Source organism: Scheffersomyces xylosifermentans (genome assembly GCF_036884685.1).
Source record: "Scheffersomyces xylosifermentans strain CBS 12540 chromosome Unknown RJT20scaffold_6, whole genome shotgun sequence".
Taxonomy (NCBI): Eukaryota; Fungi; Ascomycota; class Pichiomycetes; order Serinales; family Debaryomycetaceae; genus Scheffersomyces; species Scheffersomyces xylosifermentans.
Window position 1 is genome coordinate 1,627,784 of NW_027042944.1, and position 18,643 is coordinate 1,646,426.

At 39.6% G+C, this 18,643-nt stretch overlaps 8 protein-coding genes across 8 annotated transcripts; 1 reads left to right on the top strand and 7 right to left on the bottom strand. All coding sequences in view use genetic code 12, as the record gives it.

Annotated features, from left to right (window-relative positions):
* Window positions 1-803: 803 nt before the first annotated feature.
* RJT20DRAFT_130125 (putative lipid phosphatase) lies at window positions 804-2,366 on the top strand. Its single transcript, XM_064917663.1, has one exon. It carries the CDS (start codon window positions 830-832, stop codon window positions 2,273-2,275), a length of 1,446 nt encoding a protein of 481 aa, XP_064773408.1. The 5' UTR covers window positions 804-829; the 3' UTR covers window positions 2,276-2,366.
* SEC10 (exocyst subunit) lies at window positions 2,367-4,987 on the bottom strand. The gene has a single exon (XM_064917664.1). The coding sequence runs from the start codon at window positions 4,877-4,879 to the stop codon at window positions 2,438-2,440; it is 2,442 nt and encodes an 813-aa protein (XP_064773409.1). The 5' UTR covers window positions 4,880-4,987; the 3' UTR covers window positions 2,367-2,437.
* Window positions 4,988-5,711: 724 nt separating this feature from the next.
* On the bottom strand, window positions 5,712-6,571 carry UBI3 (ubiquitin-ribosomal 40S subunit protein S31 fusion protein). The gene has a single exon (XM_064920709.1). The coding sequence runs from the start codon at window positions 6,258-6,260 to the stop codon at window positions 5,805-5,807; it is 456 nt and encodes a 151-aa protein (XP_064773410.1). The 5' UTR covers window positions 6,261-6,571; the 3' UTR covers window positions 5,712-5,804.
* Window positions 6,572-7,629: 1,058 nt separating this feature from the next.
* RJT20DRAFT_136472 (thioredoxin domain-containing protein) lies at window positions 7,630-8,316 on the bottom strand (the record flags this gene model as incomplete). Its single annotated transcript, XM_064918476.1, has 1 exon — window positions 7,630-8,316. The coding sequence occupies one exon, from the start codon at window positions 8,314-8,316 to the stop codon at window positions 7,630-7,632; it is 687 nt and encodes a 228-aa protein (XP_064773411.1).
* A 1,656-nt stretch (window positions 8,317-9,972) lies between these two features.
* Window positions 9,973-10,533, bottom strand: RJT20DRAFT_56301 (uncharacterized protein). The gene has a single exon (XM_064920708.1). The coding sequence runs from the start codon at window positions 10,426-10,428 to the stop codon at window positions 10,129-10,131; it is 300 nt and encodes a 99-aa protein (XP_064773412.1). The 5' UTR covers window positions 10,429-10,533; the 3' UTR covers window positions 9,973-10,128.
* Window positions 10,534-10,686: 153 nt separating this feature from the next.
* Window positions 10,687-11,789, bottom strand: RJT20DRAFT_130130 (uncharacterized protein). The gene has a single exon (XM_064917665.1). The coding sequence runs from the start codon at window positions 11,560-11,562 to the stop codon at window positions 10,819-10,821; it is 744 nt and encodes a 247-aa protein (XP_064773413.1). The 5' UTR covers window positions 11,563-11,789; the 3' UTR covers window positions 10,687-10,818.
* Window positions 11,790-11,825: 36 nt separating this feature from the next.
* RJT20DRAFT_130131 (uncharacterized protein) lies at window positions 11,826-13,307 on the bottom strand. The gene has a single exon (XM_064917666.1). It carries the CDS (start codon window positions 12,960-12,962, stop codon window positions 12,321-12,323), a length of 642 nt encoding a protein of 213 aa, XP_064773414.1. The 5' UTR covers window positions 12,963-13,307; the 3' UTR covers window positions 11,826-12,320.
* A 748-nt stretch (window positions 13,308-14,055) lies between these two features.
* Window positions 14,056-18,468, bottom strand: RJT20DRAFT_130136 (uncharacterized protein). Its single transcript, XM_064917667.1, has one exon. The coding sequence runs from the start codon at window positions 18,371-18,373 to the stop codon at window positions 14,237-14,239; it is 4,137 nt and encodes a 1,378-aa protein (XP_064773415.1). The 5' UTR covers window positions 18,374-18,468; the 3' UTR covers window positions 14,056-14,236.
* Between the last annotated feature and the right edge of the window lie 175 nt (window positions 18,469-18,643).

Genomic DNA, 18,643 nt, shown 5'->3' on the forward strand with positions numbered 1-18,643 from the left:
CAGATGGAAATTCCCAAGACAAATGGTGTGGTTTTAGCTTTCTTTGGCATTACACTTGCTGATTGGGTGAGTGAAAATACGATTACTGTTGTTGCCCTAATGATTGAAGGAATAGGGAATGATTTAAGAAAACGTCGTTAAGAGGATAGCTTGCGTGACGTTAGACGACTAATGAGTTTTCCGGTGGATCTTGCTATAAAATTTTCAAAATACTTAATGTTTTAGGTTACCAGATACTTCCATGGTAATGAGCAACAAACATGAATAGAGGAACCATAATAAATGTAATGACAATGCACTGGCAATACCGTAAGAGAACGATTTTGCAGCAATTCCATGAATCACAATATTGCCGAGTCGATGCTGCCATAACATAAGATAACTACTATTTTACGCAGAACTGTTAATAAATTCAAACGTATAGGTTTTCTATATTCGCTTGTATTATCCATTCTGGGGTTCTATAGTTGGTTGCAGCTGGATTTTCCGGAAAAATGTGTCAACACTACATCAAGGTGGACGCATCGGTATGTTAGTATGACATATTTTATCGAAGTTATTCCGATACAACGCAACTCTTGTTGCAAATCTCCTTTGCAATATTATTAGTCTCTGGTACTACGTAAACACTCTGTTCTTCACCTTTCACTACCTTTGTCCCTTTTGTGAATTCTTGGCTTTCTTACTCTCCAATGTCATTGCCTCCTCTCACCATTCACCATCAACGCTACCAGTTGCAGCATTTATTTGAGCTCACCTCCAACTAATTCAACTTTTTGAAATATCTGTTTACCTTCTCTCAGTCGACGTCCTTCTCAGCCCCGACGCCATGAATTATAGAAGGAAGGATAAACGAAGTAGTCCAGGACTTCTCGATGAGCTTGATGATTCTGATAAGAAACTGAATTACTACCTCTCGGATGACTTTGACACCGGTTCCAAATATAAAAGATATATCAAAGGAGTTCTTCATCGAGTAGATCACCGTATCATTTTGGTATTCTTCTTGATCTGGGTAATAACAATTCACTATTTTGAGCGAATCTATGCCAGAAATGTTGTTGCTTCTTGTAACTGGTCCAATTGGGAGGATTGGCCAGAAAATGCATCTCCTCATAGAATAGCTTTGGTAGCCGATCCCCAGATAGTGGATGCCTATTCATACCCTGGAAGACCAGCCATCATTGACTTCCTTGTACAAAAAGTCACCGACAACTATCTCCGTAGGAACCACAAGTTTATGCACTCGGAATTAGATCCCGATACTACAATCTTCTTGGGTGACTTATTCGACGGTGGCAGGGAATGGGACGACAACAATGTATGGTTCAAAGAGTATAAGAGATATAACACTGTGTTTCCTAAAAAGGTCAACAGAAGAACCATTCTGTCCATTCCTGGAAACCATGATATAGGTTATGAGTTAGTTAAGCCCGAGATTAAGGACCGCTTTGCCGAATTTTTTGGTGAATTGAACGAATACATAGAATTGGGAAACCATTCCTTTGTTCTTTTAGATGTGATCTCGTTGTCCCATCCAGACAAGGCGATACATACTGAGGCCAGAAATTTCCTTAGCACTATCAATGATAAATTGAATAGTCAATTTCCTCGGATACTCCTCCAGCATGTACCAATGTATCGTTTCCCAGACACTCAGACTTGTGGTCCTTTGAGAGAGAAAGGTGGGAAGTTTCCTATTCAAAAAGGAAAGCAGTATCAAACTGTATTGGAACATGCAATCACCCATGAGATTTTAGGTATTATTGGTCCAGAAATCATATTCGCAGGCGATGACCATGATTACTGTGAAATCCAACAGCCTTATAAGTTTCAAGGGAAGGATAAGGTAGCTAAGGAAATCGCTGTTAAATCTGCGGCTATGAGTAGTGGTATTAAGTATCCTGCTATTCAATTATTGTCTCTTCACAATCCATACAATCTTTTGGATGATCTCAAAGGAACAACTCCAAAAGAAACGTTCAAGACCGAAATGTGCTACATGCCAAACCCCCTTCATCCATTTCGTGCTTATGGTGTTGTATTGCTTGCTTCAATTGCCTCTTTGGTGTTGAAATATATCTATCCTGCCCAGTATAACAGTATTTTAGCATACATTCTTGCTAAAACTACCTTTGATGACGCCCGCTTTGAAAAGAACCATTGGGCGCCACTGAAAAATCGTCTCATCGATGTTCGTGGCTTCTTGTTAAACGTATTCTTAAGTTTTGTCATACCTTTTATTGTTTTAGGCATCTACTTCGGTCTGGTATAAATACCTGACTATTTAAAACTTCATAGCATTTCACAGCACCACAGCATCATTCTTAGTATTTAGTATCTATAAATATACTACGGATTCATCTCTTCTACAAAAATGATTCATTATCGACATAGTTTTATACCCCAAAAGTCTTGGACGTGTCATTCATATCTATTAATGTTTGAGACTAAAAAATCTTTCTATGTAGCTAGGGTTGAAATCTGCGCGTTTGGCCACATATTGTCTAATTGTATACGGCTTCAAGTTTGCCAACTGTCCCTCTGTTACTAACGAATTGATAAGTTCAGCTTGAACAGTGAATAAATTACCAATTTCTTTGAGTAATTGGAAGTTTTCCGACAATTCTGGGATATCCCATTCGTCAATGACTGATTGGTAACGAATGACATCTTTAGTCAAAACAATACCGCCAATGGAATTGACGGTGAACTTTTTGTAATGCTCCAAAAGTTGATTCAAGAAATTCATACCCACTTTGACCAATACATTCTCCAAGTTGGTGTTATTTAAGGAAATATTAAATCTGGTGTAGACCAAAATCAAAAAGTCACTGATCAACTCACAAGCTTCCGTGTCATCTTCAATAGTATCGCAGAAGAAGTCCTTCTTTTTCTGTTTTGTTAAAAAGAATGCTATTCTGGCCGCTATTAATTCTTGAGTTTCACTCAAAATGATATTCAAGGAAAGTTCGCATCTGGAGACAAAACCGTTAGTTAAGTTAATCATTCTATTCTTGATGTTAGGTGAGTTAACAGCACTAGGTAAAATGATCTTTTTGATACATGATGAAATCAAAAATAAAATTTCACTAACTAAGTTGAACGAAGTTAAGTAGTCGAAATTGAACTGTTGGGTCGAGTTGATCTTAGAGCTCACGTTCTCTTGCTTAAGATGATCGTAAGCAATTTCCAATCCACTTCCTATGTACAACTTTCCAAAGTCGAAAAGAATTATCTCAAGAATTTCAAGAGCATAGTCGGGTGCCTTGTTAGGAGCCAACTCCAAGATTCTGGCGATGGATTCGATAGAAGATTTCAATATAGTTTCTACCTTGGTGATATTAAGTTTAGAATATTCCTCAAAGTCTTGACCGTTCCTGTCTAAGTCTGTGGAATTTCTTGCATTTTTATCGCTCAATTTTGATTTCACGTAGGTTCTGAATTGGTTGAGTCTTTTTCTTTCTGAAAAGTGGAAACTGAAACGGTCGTTACTAGCATGCTCATTCTTTTGATTATATTCAAAGTTGTCTAGATTCTCTATCTTTGTCGAAAGGTAATTGTTCGCAATTTCTTTCTCATTGTACTCATTGAACTTGTGGACAATTTCATAAATAATCTCTTCCAAGTTTTTCTTCTCCCTGGCAAAATAAACAGTATCCGAAGTATATTCGATAAAGAGATCATAGAAAGACTGGTCCAAGATTGAGCTCAACTCATTTTCTTTATCAAATTCATTCGTTGCCAAGAACTCCTTCACGTCTTTGGTGAAGTCCCCTACGAGAATGTAAAGAATATGCAATATCCTGACATGGGCAAGCGTGCTCACGGAGAGAGAGAATTGAAGTAGTGTGTTGACTTTATTTTGGACAATTTGAGCATAAATTCTCTGAATAAAGATCTTGAGAACTGGTTCCGGATCTTCAAACACTTGTTGAATAACACGTGCTCTTGACTTGATCTCGAAACGGAGCGTGTCTAAGATGTCCTCTGTAGCTTTATCTTTGATGACTTCCCCGAAGTTTGGATCAGAGAGCTTTTGCCAAGTAACTTCGTCATCTAAAATGGACTTCTCCTCCTCTTGGCTTGGGTCTAATATTATATCATTTTTACTGACGAAAGTCTGTACGACGTTGGCTCCTCCATTAAATCCAAAGAGAATCTTAGCGATATCTCTCATTATTTCAAACTGATGGTCTTCTGACGCGACCTCAAACTTGTTCAACAAGTTTCTTTCCATCATTTCGCTGTAGCTCTGAATAGTCTGGACACATTTGGTTGTTTTTGGCAAGTCTGGAGACTCAATTTTCTTTGATAAGGTAATCAAGTTTCTTACTGTCTTTGCACATTTTGTCTTATCTTCAAATTTGGACGACGTACGTAATGTCTCCAATGGATCATATTTCTCTTTAGTGTAGAATCCGTGGTATGCTCTGATCAAGAAGATGGTTTCCAAAGACCTATCTCTGGAGTCTGTGATTCGGTTAAGAGAGTTTCCAAGCGGATTGATTTTGGTAGTAACTTCCGAGATTCGGCTATCCAAAACATCAAACTTTTTGACCGACTTGTCGATTTTGGCACTCAATTGAAGGACACTTTCACTGTGTTTCAATTCGTAATTCTCCACTTGCTTCTCACTCATACGAGTCTGATCATTAGCCTCGGTATGAAGTTGTTTTAACTCTCTAAGCGTGGATTCAAAGGTACGAATGTACGGTTTCGGATCCAAATAGTCTAGTTTGTTGACCTCCTGCGCTTTGAGGAAATGGTCCTTACTGATCTCTTCTATGAAGTCATTTACCGTGCCGCCATTGAGGAAGTTGTCCAAGTTCAAGAGCTTCTTTATGTTCTCATCCAAGTCGTAGATGGAGAAACTCATAGCGGCGGATTTTGGCGGTTCTTAAAAGTCAATTACTAATTACGATTCTACAGATTTCTTGCCAGACCTACTAATAACAACACTAACCCAACACAACACCCAGATCATAACAATAAACAGAGATATACATATTACGTTTAAAGATTGTTGTTATGCGTGGAATTAAGTTCCTGCATGAAGCCCGGAAAATTTCGTGCACGTGACTTATATGGGGCTACTGATAAAAGAGGTGGAGGTGGGAGGTAGGGGAGAGTGAAGGGTACGGAAAGGAGTGTTAAGGGTGGTGCAAATTGGAAATAAGTGAAGAGGGTGTAATATGTTCAATCTGACGTTTTTTTTAAAACGTATTAGTTGAAAATGAAAATAAATAATTGGAAAAGGGTGATGACTGGTTTTTGTATAAGTCGTTGATTTTGTATGTTTGATCGACGTGGCTGTTGAGTGTCGCAAATTAATGTCATTTTTTGAGAGAGAGATAAGCTGATACGCGACAAACGATGAAAAAGGTCCCGTCGTTTTACTGCAAATGGTGGTAAAGTGGCTGTTCGATTGCGATATTGGGGAGAATATGTAATTTGTGGAATGTTGGAGGAAAGAAGACTGAGAGAGTGTAGCATAGCATACTCGGCTTCTTCTTACTGGAGGATCCTATGACAGAAATTGTACCCCATGCTTTTGTTGTTACAGCTCTTTCCCTAGTTATCTCATTACCGAATTCAGTGATAACGTATTGCGTCATGGATGTTTGATACCAAATAACCAGCTTAGTAATTCTTCAGTTGATTTACTTGAATTGATGGCTAACTTCACTGGTAAAACCCCATTTCCTTATCCCTACCCTTCTTCTCATTCTACAGATCTATTCAGATTTTCAGAAGATAACATACATTAACTAAATAACCGTATAATACGACCACTTACTAACTTAGTTAGCCTTGAAGGTGATGTGACACTTACCACAGTATTGTCTGTCCTTCATGTTGGCCATGAAGACACCGGCACCACAGGTTGGAGCTGGACATTCTCTTCTCAATCTCTCAACGTTACCTTCGTTGTCAACCTTGTAGTAGGTCAAGACAGCCAACTTGTGCTTTCTGTGCTTGTGCTTGATCTTCTTTGGGGTGGTGTAGACCTTCTTTTTTCTCTTCTTACCACCACCTCTCAATCTTAAGACCAAGTGCAAGGTGGATTCCTTCTGGATGTTGTAGTCAGAAAGAGTTCTACCGTCTTCCAACTGCTTACCAGCGAAGATCAATCTTTGTTGGTCAGGTGGAATACCTTCCTTGTCCTGAATCTTGGACTTGACATTGTCAATGGTGTCGGAGGACTCGACTTCCAAGGTAATGGTCTTACCAGTTAAAGTCTTGACGAAAATTTGCATTTTGGCTTGTCTGCAATAGATGCTTCTTTCGTACCAAGTTGTGTGCTTTCCTAAATCAAGAATGAAACAGAGGAAGAGAGTGGACTAGAAAAAGAGTTGGAGACTCCACTGGTTTGGTATTCGGTATGTCAGCAGCAGAGGCAAAGTGAAAAAAAAAACTTCGCAGGCAAATTTATATCACGTGATACAAATAGAATGGTGGAGTTGAAAAGAAAAAGAATTCCCCAAAGTCACACGTAATTTGGATAAATGAGGGCTCGAGCCCTAATACACAGCATATCCTTATTGTAGAACCAAAGAAAAATTGAGGCAAACGTGATTACGTCAGCTTCTCCACCACGGGATCTGCGGCTTATCCAATACGGAAGGAAGCTGCGAGTGCGAAACCGATGACGTTTTTCGGGGAGCACTCGTAAACTGCGAAGAATGGTCTTTGAGGAATTACCGGTATCAAGGGGGGAGTTCCATGACTATGTAGTAGTAAGGTGGTCTCATGGAAAGAAGCAGAGATTATTGGGTAGTTAGTGCCAACTAATCAAATTAATTTTATTCTAAGCAATAGGGTGAATATTATCAGTATACATCGTATATTATGTAGTAGTTCTCAGTCTCTCTCTCTCTCTATGTCTCTTTACCTGTGCAGCGATTCGTCACCGTTGAATCGTCTAATTTCTGTAGGTCTTCCAAAACCGCTAAGAGTAGCAACTCCGAAACTCTGCGGCAACCTGATGCACATATACCACAAAATAGGACAATACCGCAAGCTTCACTCCGGTAGTTTACATGTCATTTACCACTACTATAGCACCAAGAAAGCAATTACCACATCATAGGAATTATTTATCAAAATACCACCTTGTTTCGTGGTTTCCTTGTTGCACCTTAATACTTACACAAATCGTGGCAGTCATCGCTTACGGCTTTGCAAAATAGGAGTTGCACCCATAATTTTCGGCCCACATAATCTCGGGTGATGGCTTTTTAGGTTAAGGCTCTATATAACCACACCGCAATCACCACCATCACTACCAAAGAAACCGTGATTAATTCCTGCCAACGGCAACCCATTCAAAACTACACCAATCATTGATATTACCACATGCTCGGGGATAGTGTGTTGCAGAATCGTCAGCATTTGGTGGACCATGATAGCAGCACTCATGTGTTGCAGCTACCTAACTCGGTCCGACTTCGTACCAGCAATGACATGCCCATGTATTCATTTGATGAGCCAAGTCTTAATTGGCTAGTCGAACACGATAACTCTTCCACGTCGCTTAAGTTTAAAGTACACACAGACCACAAACCGTGGTGGAGGCGGCTTTTGAATGCAATTTTATGTAAAAGTTAGCCATATTTCCCAATAGTTTCATAAGTCTAAATCGTCATCTTCGTCATCATCATAGCTTGCCTTTTTAGATCTAATGGTAGCACGATTAACGCTCTTTCTGGCTATGATTTGCTTCAACATCAAGTATGTTTCAAGTTCCTCGTAAGAGAACGCATTAGGATTGTTGCCCAACTTCTCAAAGCCTACGAGTCTATCTATTTCATTTCCGTTCTTGTAAATAGCTACAAATGGTAGAACCTTGATACCAAGTTTGGTAACAAGGAAGGGAGCCTTTTCTGCCTGAATCCGAACTACTCGAAGAGTCAAGTGCTTTTCAGCCAATTGGTCTAATCTTTCGTTCATCACCGCACATTTCGCGAAATTGGGTTGATAGAAATGCAATATCACAAGGGCATTGGCTGTGACAAATTGCATCACTTCCTTTTCATCATCTATAGAAATTACATACCCCAATTCGCTGTCGTTTGTATTTTTCACTGTATCGTTAATAAGCTTGAACTCTTTAGACAACTGCTGTATCCGAGCTTCTCTGTATTGGGACATAGTGCCCTGCAAATCATCGTCTTCTTCGCCTAGCAATTCAAGTAAATCATCGTCACTTTCAGATTGGACGTCTTCGTCGTCTCCATTCGCAGTATCGTTTCTTGCATTCTGTAGCTTTGACTCCTGGTATCTCTCGACCAATTCGGCCTGTTTTTTATCCATTTTAATGTTACCAGACCCAAGAAGACACACTCCATCTTCACTACCAACAGCTGAAAAAATCTCCACCAAACACAACCGTACTACGCGTCGCCTGTATAACGACTTGGCTTATGACGAGATGGTAGCGATGGAACCAACATGAAAGAGGTTACGAAACCGGTTAATGACTACTGCACCGAACAGGACAATTTCCTAAATAGGCGACGGTATAGTAATAGTGGACTAACAAGCGAATTGCGCCTGAGTTTACTGGTGGTATTTCATATTGGGTAACAGTAGCCGTTGGTGTCGATTATAATTGAATTGGCTCAGAACCAATTCTTAGTAGTAGCCATTGGTGTCGAGTATGATTGAATTCGTTGTGTTTTGGACACGAGTATGATTGAATTCGTTGTAATATGACATCAAAGGAATTGTAATTTGAAACCTTAACAATAGTGGTATATTTAAAGGGGTACTAAATAAGTAAAATAATGTATGACGGACGGGGAAAATACTATACGGCTTTCTCCATCTGATAAAAATCTGGGATAAATCCGAAATTAATGATATACGAATTCCCTCTTTTGAAAGGATGTGAATTCTAAGTTTGGTATGTGAATAATTTTGCAATTAATTTGACCAATTCCTTCATTGGGGAGGAAAGCCTGCTACCCTGGTCTTAGTGTACACTTATTGGCACAATAATCTTCTCTCCAACTATTGTAATGGGTTTTCAACTTAGGATATTGGTCTGTCAAGGGTAAGATGAGCACATTGTAATATTACCGAAATGAAATTGTCATGGCATTCATTCTTTGCATCAATCAATGGGACCGTGTAGACTTTGTTTGTATTTGGCTATATATGCGAGTCCGTATTTGAGTCCTTCCTTGAATATTAGATGTCGTATGAGCCTTATGCTTGGCATGGATTATTGCAATTAGGTGAAAACTTATACTAAGTTATCATAAGTCTGTCGGCGGTTGAGAAGAATAATAAACAATGGATGTAGCTCTCTTCTCCGTGTAAGCAAGTATCTCTTCTGTACTACCATATAATCTAAAATGCTGTTTGTTAACTACACATACGACAATATCTCTTGCAATACAACTGATTGTCATATTACAAATGCTGTATGCCGTAATATTACTGAGTCGTTTGACTACGCAGCCAACGACAGCTTGTCGTCCCTTATCGATTGCTTCTTCCCGACCTACTTCGATGCTTACCAAGTGCATGGAAATAGAACAGGTGGCGTACCTTACCCTCGAATGGTATATGACGAACTTTACTTGTAACTCCACCACATGTCAGATAAAGAATGCCAACTGTTCGGGCCTCATATCCTCATTTGATTACCCAGTGAATGATAGTGTTGCTGCTTTGTTTGGCTGTTATGGTAACCAATTTGCACAAGCTTTTGTTGAACCTCCAAAATTAAACTCAGGAGATCAGCTCACCATGAAATGGATTTTGTTCATTATGCTATTGCTTCCAGTTATACTTATGTATGTTTAAGATGAGTTTGATCATCCGCCCTTCAATCGTTATTGCAAGATTGGCGCAGTTACAGGTACCAGTCGTACTTCATGCTTTCCACCTTGGCATTAAAAGGCATTCGTTGCAAATTTCCTGTGGTTCTACAGTTATTTGCTCCGAAGCCAACCGAAATGGCCCTTTAAGACTCATTATATAATAATACTTTCTTAGAGTTAGCTTCAACTTGATAAAAGTATTAGCAGCCTATTGTAGTATTTTTGGAAATGTAGGTTAATCTGATCCCATCATTATCTTTTGCTTTGGGTTTTTGCAGTAATTCAATGAACGGCCTTATGAATCAGCCGTATAACGGCCTAACATCTTTAGAATAGAAGTTATCGACTCCACACTAGAGTTAACTACGTTGCTATAATCCTCATTTTTTTGAACCAGACTCGTTGATCCCAGCTTGAAGTTAGAGTTTCTGAGAAGAAGGATCGACTTGACCAAGTTCTCATCTATTTGTTTGACCGTGTCTCTGATCATTTCGAGTTCTAATAATATGAGTTCTTGTTGTGATTGTACCGTTGGAGAAGCCACAGCAGTCTCAGATCTAGTCCTATTTGCCTCTGGGATAGTTTGCCGACTCATTATGTACTTTCTAACTATCAATTGAGTACAGAGACAGAATTATCCAACTTCTGGTGATCCTAATTCAAATTACTTCACAATGGTACGTTTATGAATTTTTCATATTTCTACGGTCGGAAATGATTGAGATTTTCACGTGATACGAGGATTTTTAAACAAAGATCCGACTGAAAATGTTCCAAATGTCGTGACTGCGGTATGGATGTATTGGGTATACCAATTTGCAACTTCTTGCTATTTTAGTATTTCTACTACGATGCTAGTGTGTAATAGTCTTCAAATCGTTAAATGAATATGCAATTGTATATATGTATATATGCTGAGATTAATTTTTAATGCTAAAGTTTGGTTTCGTAGAATTACGAATATGCTTGTGCCTTGGAGCCCTCTTTATTCTTGCTTTATGGCCGGTTGAGCTGTTTGTTCAGCTAACATAGCCTTGAGCTCATCATTTCTCTTCTCGATAGCCTTGTACTTTCTCTTGTCAACTTCCCTATCGGTAATGATCTCAGTCAATAATTTTCTCAATTCGTTGTTCTCATTGATCAACTCTATTTTGATCTTTTCGTTCTCATTGAACTTACGAAGCAAGTAATTGAATTCCTTGCATAACTTCAAGTATGTGACTTTCAAGGTGGTGAATAAGGACACTAATTTTGAGGTGTTTACCATCGATTGCTTTATGGATAATACGGTAGCCTTGTTTATAGGAACTTCTGCCGCTTCTACAACGGCCTCCTTGGGCTGTTGTTTGGTATTCTTGGAGTTTTCCATTTCTGGAAATGTAATGATGGTTTCTGGGGAGTCAAAAGGAGATGAGTCTTCCAGAGATGCTGAGTTGGAAACAGGGTTAGTTTCGAAAGGTTGCTGTTCTGTTCCAGTTTGAATTTGGCTGCTTGGAATAGCTGCAGAAGTAGTCATTTCTTCTAAGCTTATGAAGCCTGAAAGGACCTGGTTGATCTCTTCATCGTCACCGAAATGAGTCGTAGATTCGGGGAACTGTGGAACCACATCTGAAAAGTCCTGGAACAACATCTCCAATTCGTCAGTTTCTTCCACTTTAGACTCCTTTTTTATCTTTTTTGGAGGTGACACCTCCAGTTCTTGGTTGTTTATAGAGTGCTTCATGTTCATATGTGCTATGGAAGCTATATTTCAGTCACTACAGGGCTGTGAAGTTCTTCCAATTATGACAAAAATGCACTAAAAAAAGCCAACTAATTGACAACAAATAACTCTACAAATTCTTTATCCCACTCCGAACTAAACCAATTCCTCGACTAGCCTCCTCTTTCTACAGTCTCTTTGAAGACATCATATTCTCTACTACTCGAAATTTTTTTGTTATACGTGAAGATGAGATGGGCTTGTGTACAGTACATACAGCTGCAAATTCGCGATTTCCTTAACTATGTATATTGGTAGCGCTGTTACATTGGTTGATAGTAGTGATTTGAATGTTGTACCTTGATTATGATAGATGACTATATACACATATGGTTAGCTATATACAACTAATGGATACGGGTACCGGGTGTGAATGTATGCAAATGAAAATAAATATAAATAGGTAAACGGGCAAGGAACTGGGCCTTGGTGCAGGTGTTTGATGCAAAAAATGAGTAGCTTATAGTCTCCAATCGGCTATAGCAATGGATTGGAATTGATGATAGTGAAATCACAGGCACTTATTTGAGGCGAGGAAACGAGCGGACGAACTGAAAAATGAACTGGGTTGAGATGAAATGAAAATATGAACATGAAATGTGAATAATATGAATATGCAACCTCTAATAAATACTTCTATGCTCCTCATGACTTCAAAATTCGTGACAGATATTGTTACCGTAATGGCTCTTAGATCTTGCGATTGGAATCATAGCTTGGTCAAATTATCTTCTGAAGATTCCCAACTTCTTAACTTCGCTCAAAACATCACTTGTTTTCTCGGTTACCTCATTGACTTCCTTCATGATGGTATTGGAAACGTCGTTAACGAAGATTCCACTTTCGTCCCACTTCTCAGTCAAGGTTTGCAAAACGCTTTCAAAGGCCATTTTACCTGTCTTAGCGTTCTGGCCGAATCTTTCTACGGACCAATCCTCAATCTTATCGCAGATACGGGAGATAGAGGCGTAAGCGGTGAACTCGGCACTCTGGTTGAAAAGAGTTCTGGTGGGTAATTGAGGGTCTGGTTTGTAGACGACCGTTTCATTGACCAATAACAAGTGGTTCATCGTCAAATTGTGGGTCTTCATGACTAATGTCTTGTTGACGAGATCAACTTCACTGACTTCTCTGACGTAACTGTACTCTTGTCCACCTACCAAGAACGATAACCAGCTGGGAATCGCCTGCTTACATCCGATCAAACGTTCGGTACGCAAAGTTTTCTTCTCCACATCAATGGATCTGCTCAAGACATCAACCGAGACGACATGTGAGGATATGGGGTTTGGGTATTTTTGCCAGTTTGCGGCGGTGACCTGATCCCAAGGGTAGTTGAAATAATGGTCTGTTTCAAAAAGCTTCATTTTTGATTTATTGTTGTGCAAAGGAGGTTTGTTTCTAACGCTGTATCGTTAGGGATATATTAAATTTTTTTCTAATATGACGTTATTATGGTGAAGTGCCTAAATTCTGCGACTTTCTCTGAGTTAACTCTAGGGGTTTTTCCTTCTTTTCGGTATTTCAATTGGCAAATGCAACTCCTTTCCTCTCGACTCAATAATAAACAATACAAATACCGTTTACTCAAGATTGTCTCCACAATCTTTAAATTATTGGAAGGACTGGAGTGGTTTTATACGTGAAAAAAAAAACGATTTTTTGAGTGAAAAAAGTACAAGGAAAAAGCAATTTTCATGCTTCTCGGTTGCATGCGATTTTCTGGTAGTGCATGCAGGGATAATACGGAGCCATCACGGAGGATCGGGAATGATAGGGAAGGCAATAAGAAGGCGTTATAGACGATAAGAAGTAGTGACTCGTGACCTTTAAGGGGCGGATTCAGCGACGTTGGTCCGCAAACATGCAGTATGGGGAGCAAAGATGGAGACTCGGGTTAAACAGAAATCAAATCTGGCCGGGTCATGGATTATTTGGACTGGACATGGACCCCGGTAAAAGTCTCCAGCAAGGCTTCCGCATTAGTTTATTGTGGCTGGTTAAGGCGGACTGTCAATTTGGAAACGAAATTTTAGACAGCCGTAAACCTTAGGATTAGGACCATTGCAACTACTTGGAAGCAGAAGGAACTTTTAAGCAGCAGCAATGAAGCACTGATAACATATTTAATTTTAGTCTTTGGTCGGCTACATCGGGGATTAAAGACATGGGATGGATTGTTAAAAGCAGCCTTTTCCAGAACAGTCTTAAATCCTATTTTGAACACCGCCACAAATAAAAAGTTGGATCATCTGCTAATGATATAATATCTACGCTGCCCGTGATCCGAACTCCTATGCTTGAGAAAGCAAATTTAGATCAAAGAATCTGTCTGTTTACCAAGTAAATAAGTAATCCTCACAAGACTCTTTAGCTGCAAAAACGTATAGCGATAAGTGACCTGCATGGTTGTATGAGTTCATCTACATATTTTGCAAATTTTATGACTTAAGTACATAGGAGAAAGCCATCTAACACCTAGCGTCATTCTCTCTGGAGTCGACATACACGACAAGAGCAGAGGTAATGCCGTGGGGATGGAAACACCACTACTTCACTGGTTGCTACTACATCGCCTTAAGATCCCTTATATCATTTGTGTATTATTTTACATCTATATTTTCTCCGGAATATGTCTTAATCAGAACCCAATGGACTCATCAGACGACAGGTCGTCATCTTCAGAGCTACTCAGATCAGAGGGTCTTGAAACTTGTGTGTTCCCTTTCTTGAAAGGCAGGGACAAACCTTGACTTTGTACTTTTTGAAGCTCTGCTTTCTGAGACAGAGCCTCCAACTCCATTAACTTTTTGGATAGGATGCTTGGTTGTGAATTGTATAACCTTGTAGATGCTGGGGTAGTAGATAATGCAGTTGCTTTTAGGCTGGCCAAATCGCTACCCTTTGTGCTGGTAGACATCGAAATACCAGTTGGTTTAGATACAGTTTGGCTGTTTCTCTCAAAGCTAAACTTCAAACTATTAGGGCTTCTCTTAGTGGGAGATATACTTTGTTGTGATGAGCTGATTTCAGGAATTGGTTGAGACATGGATATCCCCTTGTTCATGGTTTGTTTCACGAATGTCTTGGACTTCTTCGTGAATTTCTCGGAGTCTGTGCCTTCGTCACTTTGAGAAATAGGGTCAGACAATTCGTCAGAAGAAGCCTGATCGCTCGCATTTGTAATTTTTGTGTCGAAATCAATGATTGGCTCCTTTCTTACTTGTCTCTTTTTGATTTTGCTGTCAGGAGACAGTTCGGCCACTGTGTTATTGCGGTTATCCTGATCCTTTGAAGTCTTTCTACCGCTCAATGGTGATATTTTTGATGGTGTTGCTTTTGCAAGAGATATTTTCTTCGATGCATTATCTATTTGATGTTGAGAAGATGCTAGCACAGAAATATTTGGTGCTAACGTGTCGGGCTTTAATAGCTTCTTTCCAGAATTCGTAATATCCTGGCTTTTCTGTGGTGACAGAGCTATCAAGGGTTCCGTAGGACTTTGTTTCTTGACCGCGTCCTCCTCGTCAGCTGAGCTATCCAAGTCCGAATGAGAAGACTCATCTTCTGAAGAACTGAAATCTAACTTCCCTTTGAATCTCGATCTATCATGCTGCTCTTGGCCAGAACTCTTCGATTCTATTGTAGTCGCAGGAGGAATTAAGTCTGCTAAAGCCCCCAATCTTTTGGAGATAGGTCCAGATGCAACTGCCACTCCTCGACTAGGATTTTGTACATGTTTCATAGCTGGTTGAGTCGTTGAGAAAGTTTGAGAAATTGGAAAGCCGTGTGCTCCTTTGGCAAGATGAGAACTTCTCTTCTTATCTTCGTCGGAACTGTCTGCATCGCTGTCAGAATCTGAACCTGAGTTTGAGTCTGAGTCCGAGTCCGAGCCTGAGTCAGAAGAACTAGAGTCCTCTGATCGGGATTCATGTTCATTCTCTTTCAAGTCGCTCAGATATCTCTTCAACGTGTTGTTGTCTTCAGTATTGACCACATCTTTCAAAATTGGAACAGCAATTGGAAAGTTTTCTTCTATATCCTCCATTTTATCTTCAGGTTCCTGGTTGATTCCATCGTCAATTTGATCATTTACTTCTTCTCTATATTCTTTTCTTTCTTCTTCTACTTCTTCCTCTATATCACTGATCGCATCCACTTTGTCTTCACCGTTAACATCATGTTCAACTTCCGCCTCTTCCTCTTCTTCCTCTTCTTCCTCGTCTTCCTCTTCCTCCTCTTCATGCTCTTCGTCCTCTTCTTCCTCTACCTCTTGCGCTTGCTCTTGCTCTTCCTCTTCGTATTGAGCTTCCCCTTCCCCATTGTCTTCATCGTCACTATCATTATCCTCGTCCTCTTCCAGTTGATTTGCTGCATCCACTTCCTCTTCGTATTGTGTGGTATGTCGATCTGACAACTCGTCTTCTCCAATAATACCAACAGGTACATCCATCGGCTCGATTATCATCTTATCTGATGTATCGGCAATATCGCCATTTTCTTCTTCCTCGTCTTCTTCTTCTTCTTCTTCCTCGTCTTCTTCTTCTTCTTCTTCTTCCTCATCTTCTTCTACTTCGCCTTGTTCCGAATCAGGATCAGAAGAAGATGACTCGAATTCAGAATTGGACTCAGATTGAGATTCCTCTGAGCCTGATTCTGACACATCCTCGTCACGAGCCTTATCTATCTGAATAGCCACTTCATCCTCTTGAAAAACATCATTCAATACACTTCTTGGCTGGAGGGTTTCGCAGGTACTCAAAATTTGCTTCAACCTTCCATTCATTCCCTTGGATGGAGTAAACGTAGAATTAGCAGTTTGTTGTAAATCGCTCGTTGACTGGTCTGTTTCGTTGAACGAATTTCCCTTTAAAGGTTTAATCTTGCTTGTAAAAGAATCCTCAGAATCGTCAGAGTCGTCCGAGAAAACTTGCCCGTTAAGAGAATTAACAAAGTTTAGTTTATCTTTTTTCAAAATCTCAATAATCTTCGACTTTTTGATAGTAGGTATAGATGAAACAGATATCTTTCTCTTTTGTTGTGGAGTCGAAATGTCTAATCGCTTTGCATTTGGAAGCGATAAGCATCTAGTAATACTTCTTGTAAGAGAATGGCGACGAGATAAGGCTCGACTGTGCACTGAAGGAGTTTGAAAATTTGATCTCTCGCTCTCTCTCCCAGCTTCGAGTACCTGGAGGGCATTTGGATAGTTTATGTCATTAGATTCCATGCCATTGTGACTTGTATCGATTGAGTTGCTGTAAGGAAAGAGGTTTGGGATAAAATTTGAGTTGTTCCGAAGATGTATATCAAGATTGGACCGAATGGTCTTGTCAATCCTAAGAGCCTCCTGCAATGGTGATAGATGCAATTTCTCAGATAGTTCGAATTTGTTTGGATTCTCTGTTGTTTTATAGTCTTTCATTGTTTCAAGGTCTGAGTATTCGTTGATAAACTCGTTTAAAAAAACATTGAATTGGCCAAGGAAAGAACACTCCTGGCTCAACAAGAATGGATGAACCTTGTTAATAAGGAAGGACAATATTTCATTAACATCAAGATTATACTGCTTTCCAAACTCCACTTTCTCAAACTGCGAGAGACTAGTAAGAATGAAATAGATATCCTTTATGGCATAGTTGTAGTTTATCAACTTGTTGAAGTCGTGGGCTTGCGCTTCTGTAATGTAGTCATATTCTTCGTTTACTATTATGTAGTTATCTCCAACCAACTGGACTCTTTCCGTGTCTAATATAGGAGCAATGTTTCCACCCATAAATGCAGAGCTCAATAGGTTGAGCTGATGGAAGCTGTAATATGTTGGATTATGTAGCAACTTTCCCATGCAAATCTCATATGAATACAATATCGAATTGATCAAAAGATCGGCATTGTCGAATGTAGACAACTTATTTAGGCGACTAATTATGTTCGTTTTAACCCAGTAATTCAAACCATACTCATCCGGGAATTTGAGGACTTCTTCTGAGTTTGTCTGGAAGTACTTATCGAAATTGAGTCCAACGTATAATATGTCGATGTTAGTGAAATATGAGTCGTCTATTACAACGTTATTGTGAAGGACAAGTAAGATTGTCCGGTTTTGTTTTCGCATGTGGAGGTTGATTCTAGTTAGGTATGTTTGTAACTGTGTCGAGTTCATCAACCCAGTCGGGTAGTAGTTGAAGTTTTTGATTGGAACATTAGTGATAATAAGAGGCTCGAGGAAGTTGGAAGCTGCTAAGTTCCCACTGAGTGAGACCGTGAATATCTTGGAATCTAAGTTGATATTTAGTTCATTGAAGTAGTAGATGTCATTTGGAGAGTAGTCCTTAAAGGAATGTTTCATTCGTGTGATCTCTTCGTCTAAAGAAGCTGAATCTCCTCGGTCATACCCGTGAAACAATTGTGACTTTGATGTTATTAAGCTCAAAAGCTCCTCTTCAGTCGACAGCAAGAATGTCGGCTGGAAGATCTTCTGGAACTGTGCCGAAATTTCGAGGAGATCATTGATATTCAAGTCTGGGTTGATGATATGCAATTTGACGAAATAGTCAAGAAGCGTCTGAAGCGCTAACTCAGGGACAACACCTTTGCGCAAAGCTTCTTCTCCCGAGATGTATTCATTTACGAGGTTAATGGTAAGATGTCTATATTCCGGCTGGAAGAACGCAAGCGTATTCTGCGTGGTATAGTTGGAGTCTATGGTGGAATGGTAATTATGGTGATCTAGTATGATGAGCTTTTTCACCTCGTCGGAGATGGGCAGTAGGGACATTTTTTGAAGTGAGATTTCGGTCCAATTGTAATTTAAATAATAGCGACCACCGATATCCTTTCTGGCCCGAGCATTACCTTTCTCTACTCCCAAATGTGACCAATACACTGAAATCTATGGCTATTGAATTGTTAATGAAATCATTCTCTTTAACTGAAAAATCAGAATGCACCTGCATGCGCTCCGGTACCTGGAATCGGATTATTTGCAGCTCATCTGATGAGTTGAGGTGATGGAGGGATTGGATGGGGAAAGAGACGTGTAATTGAT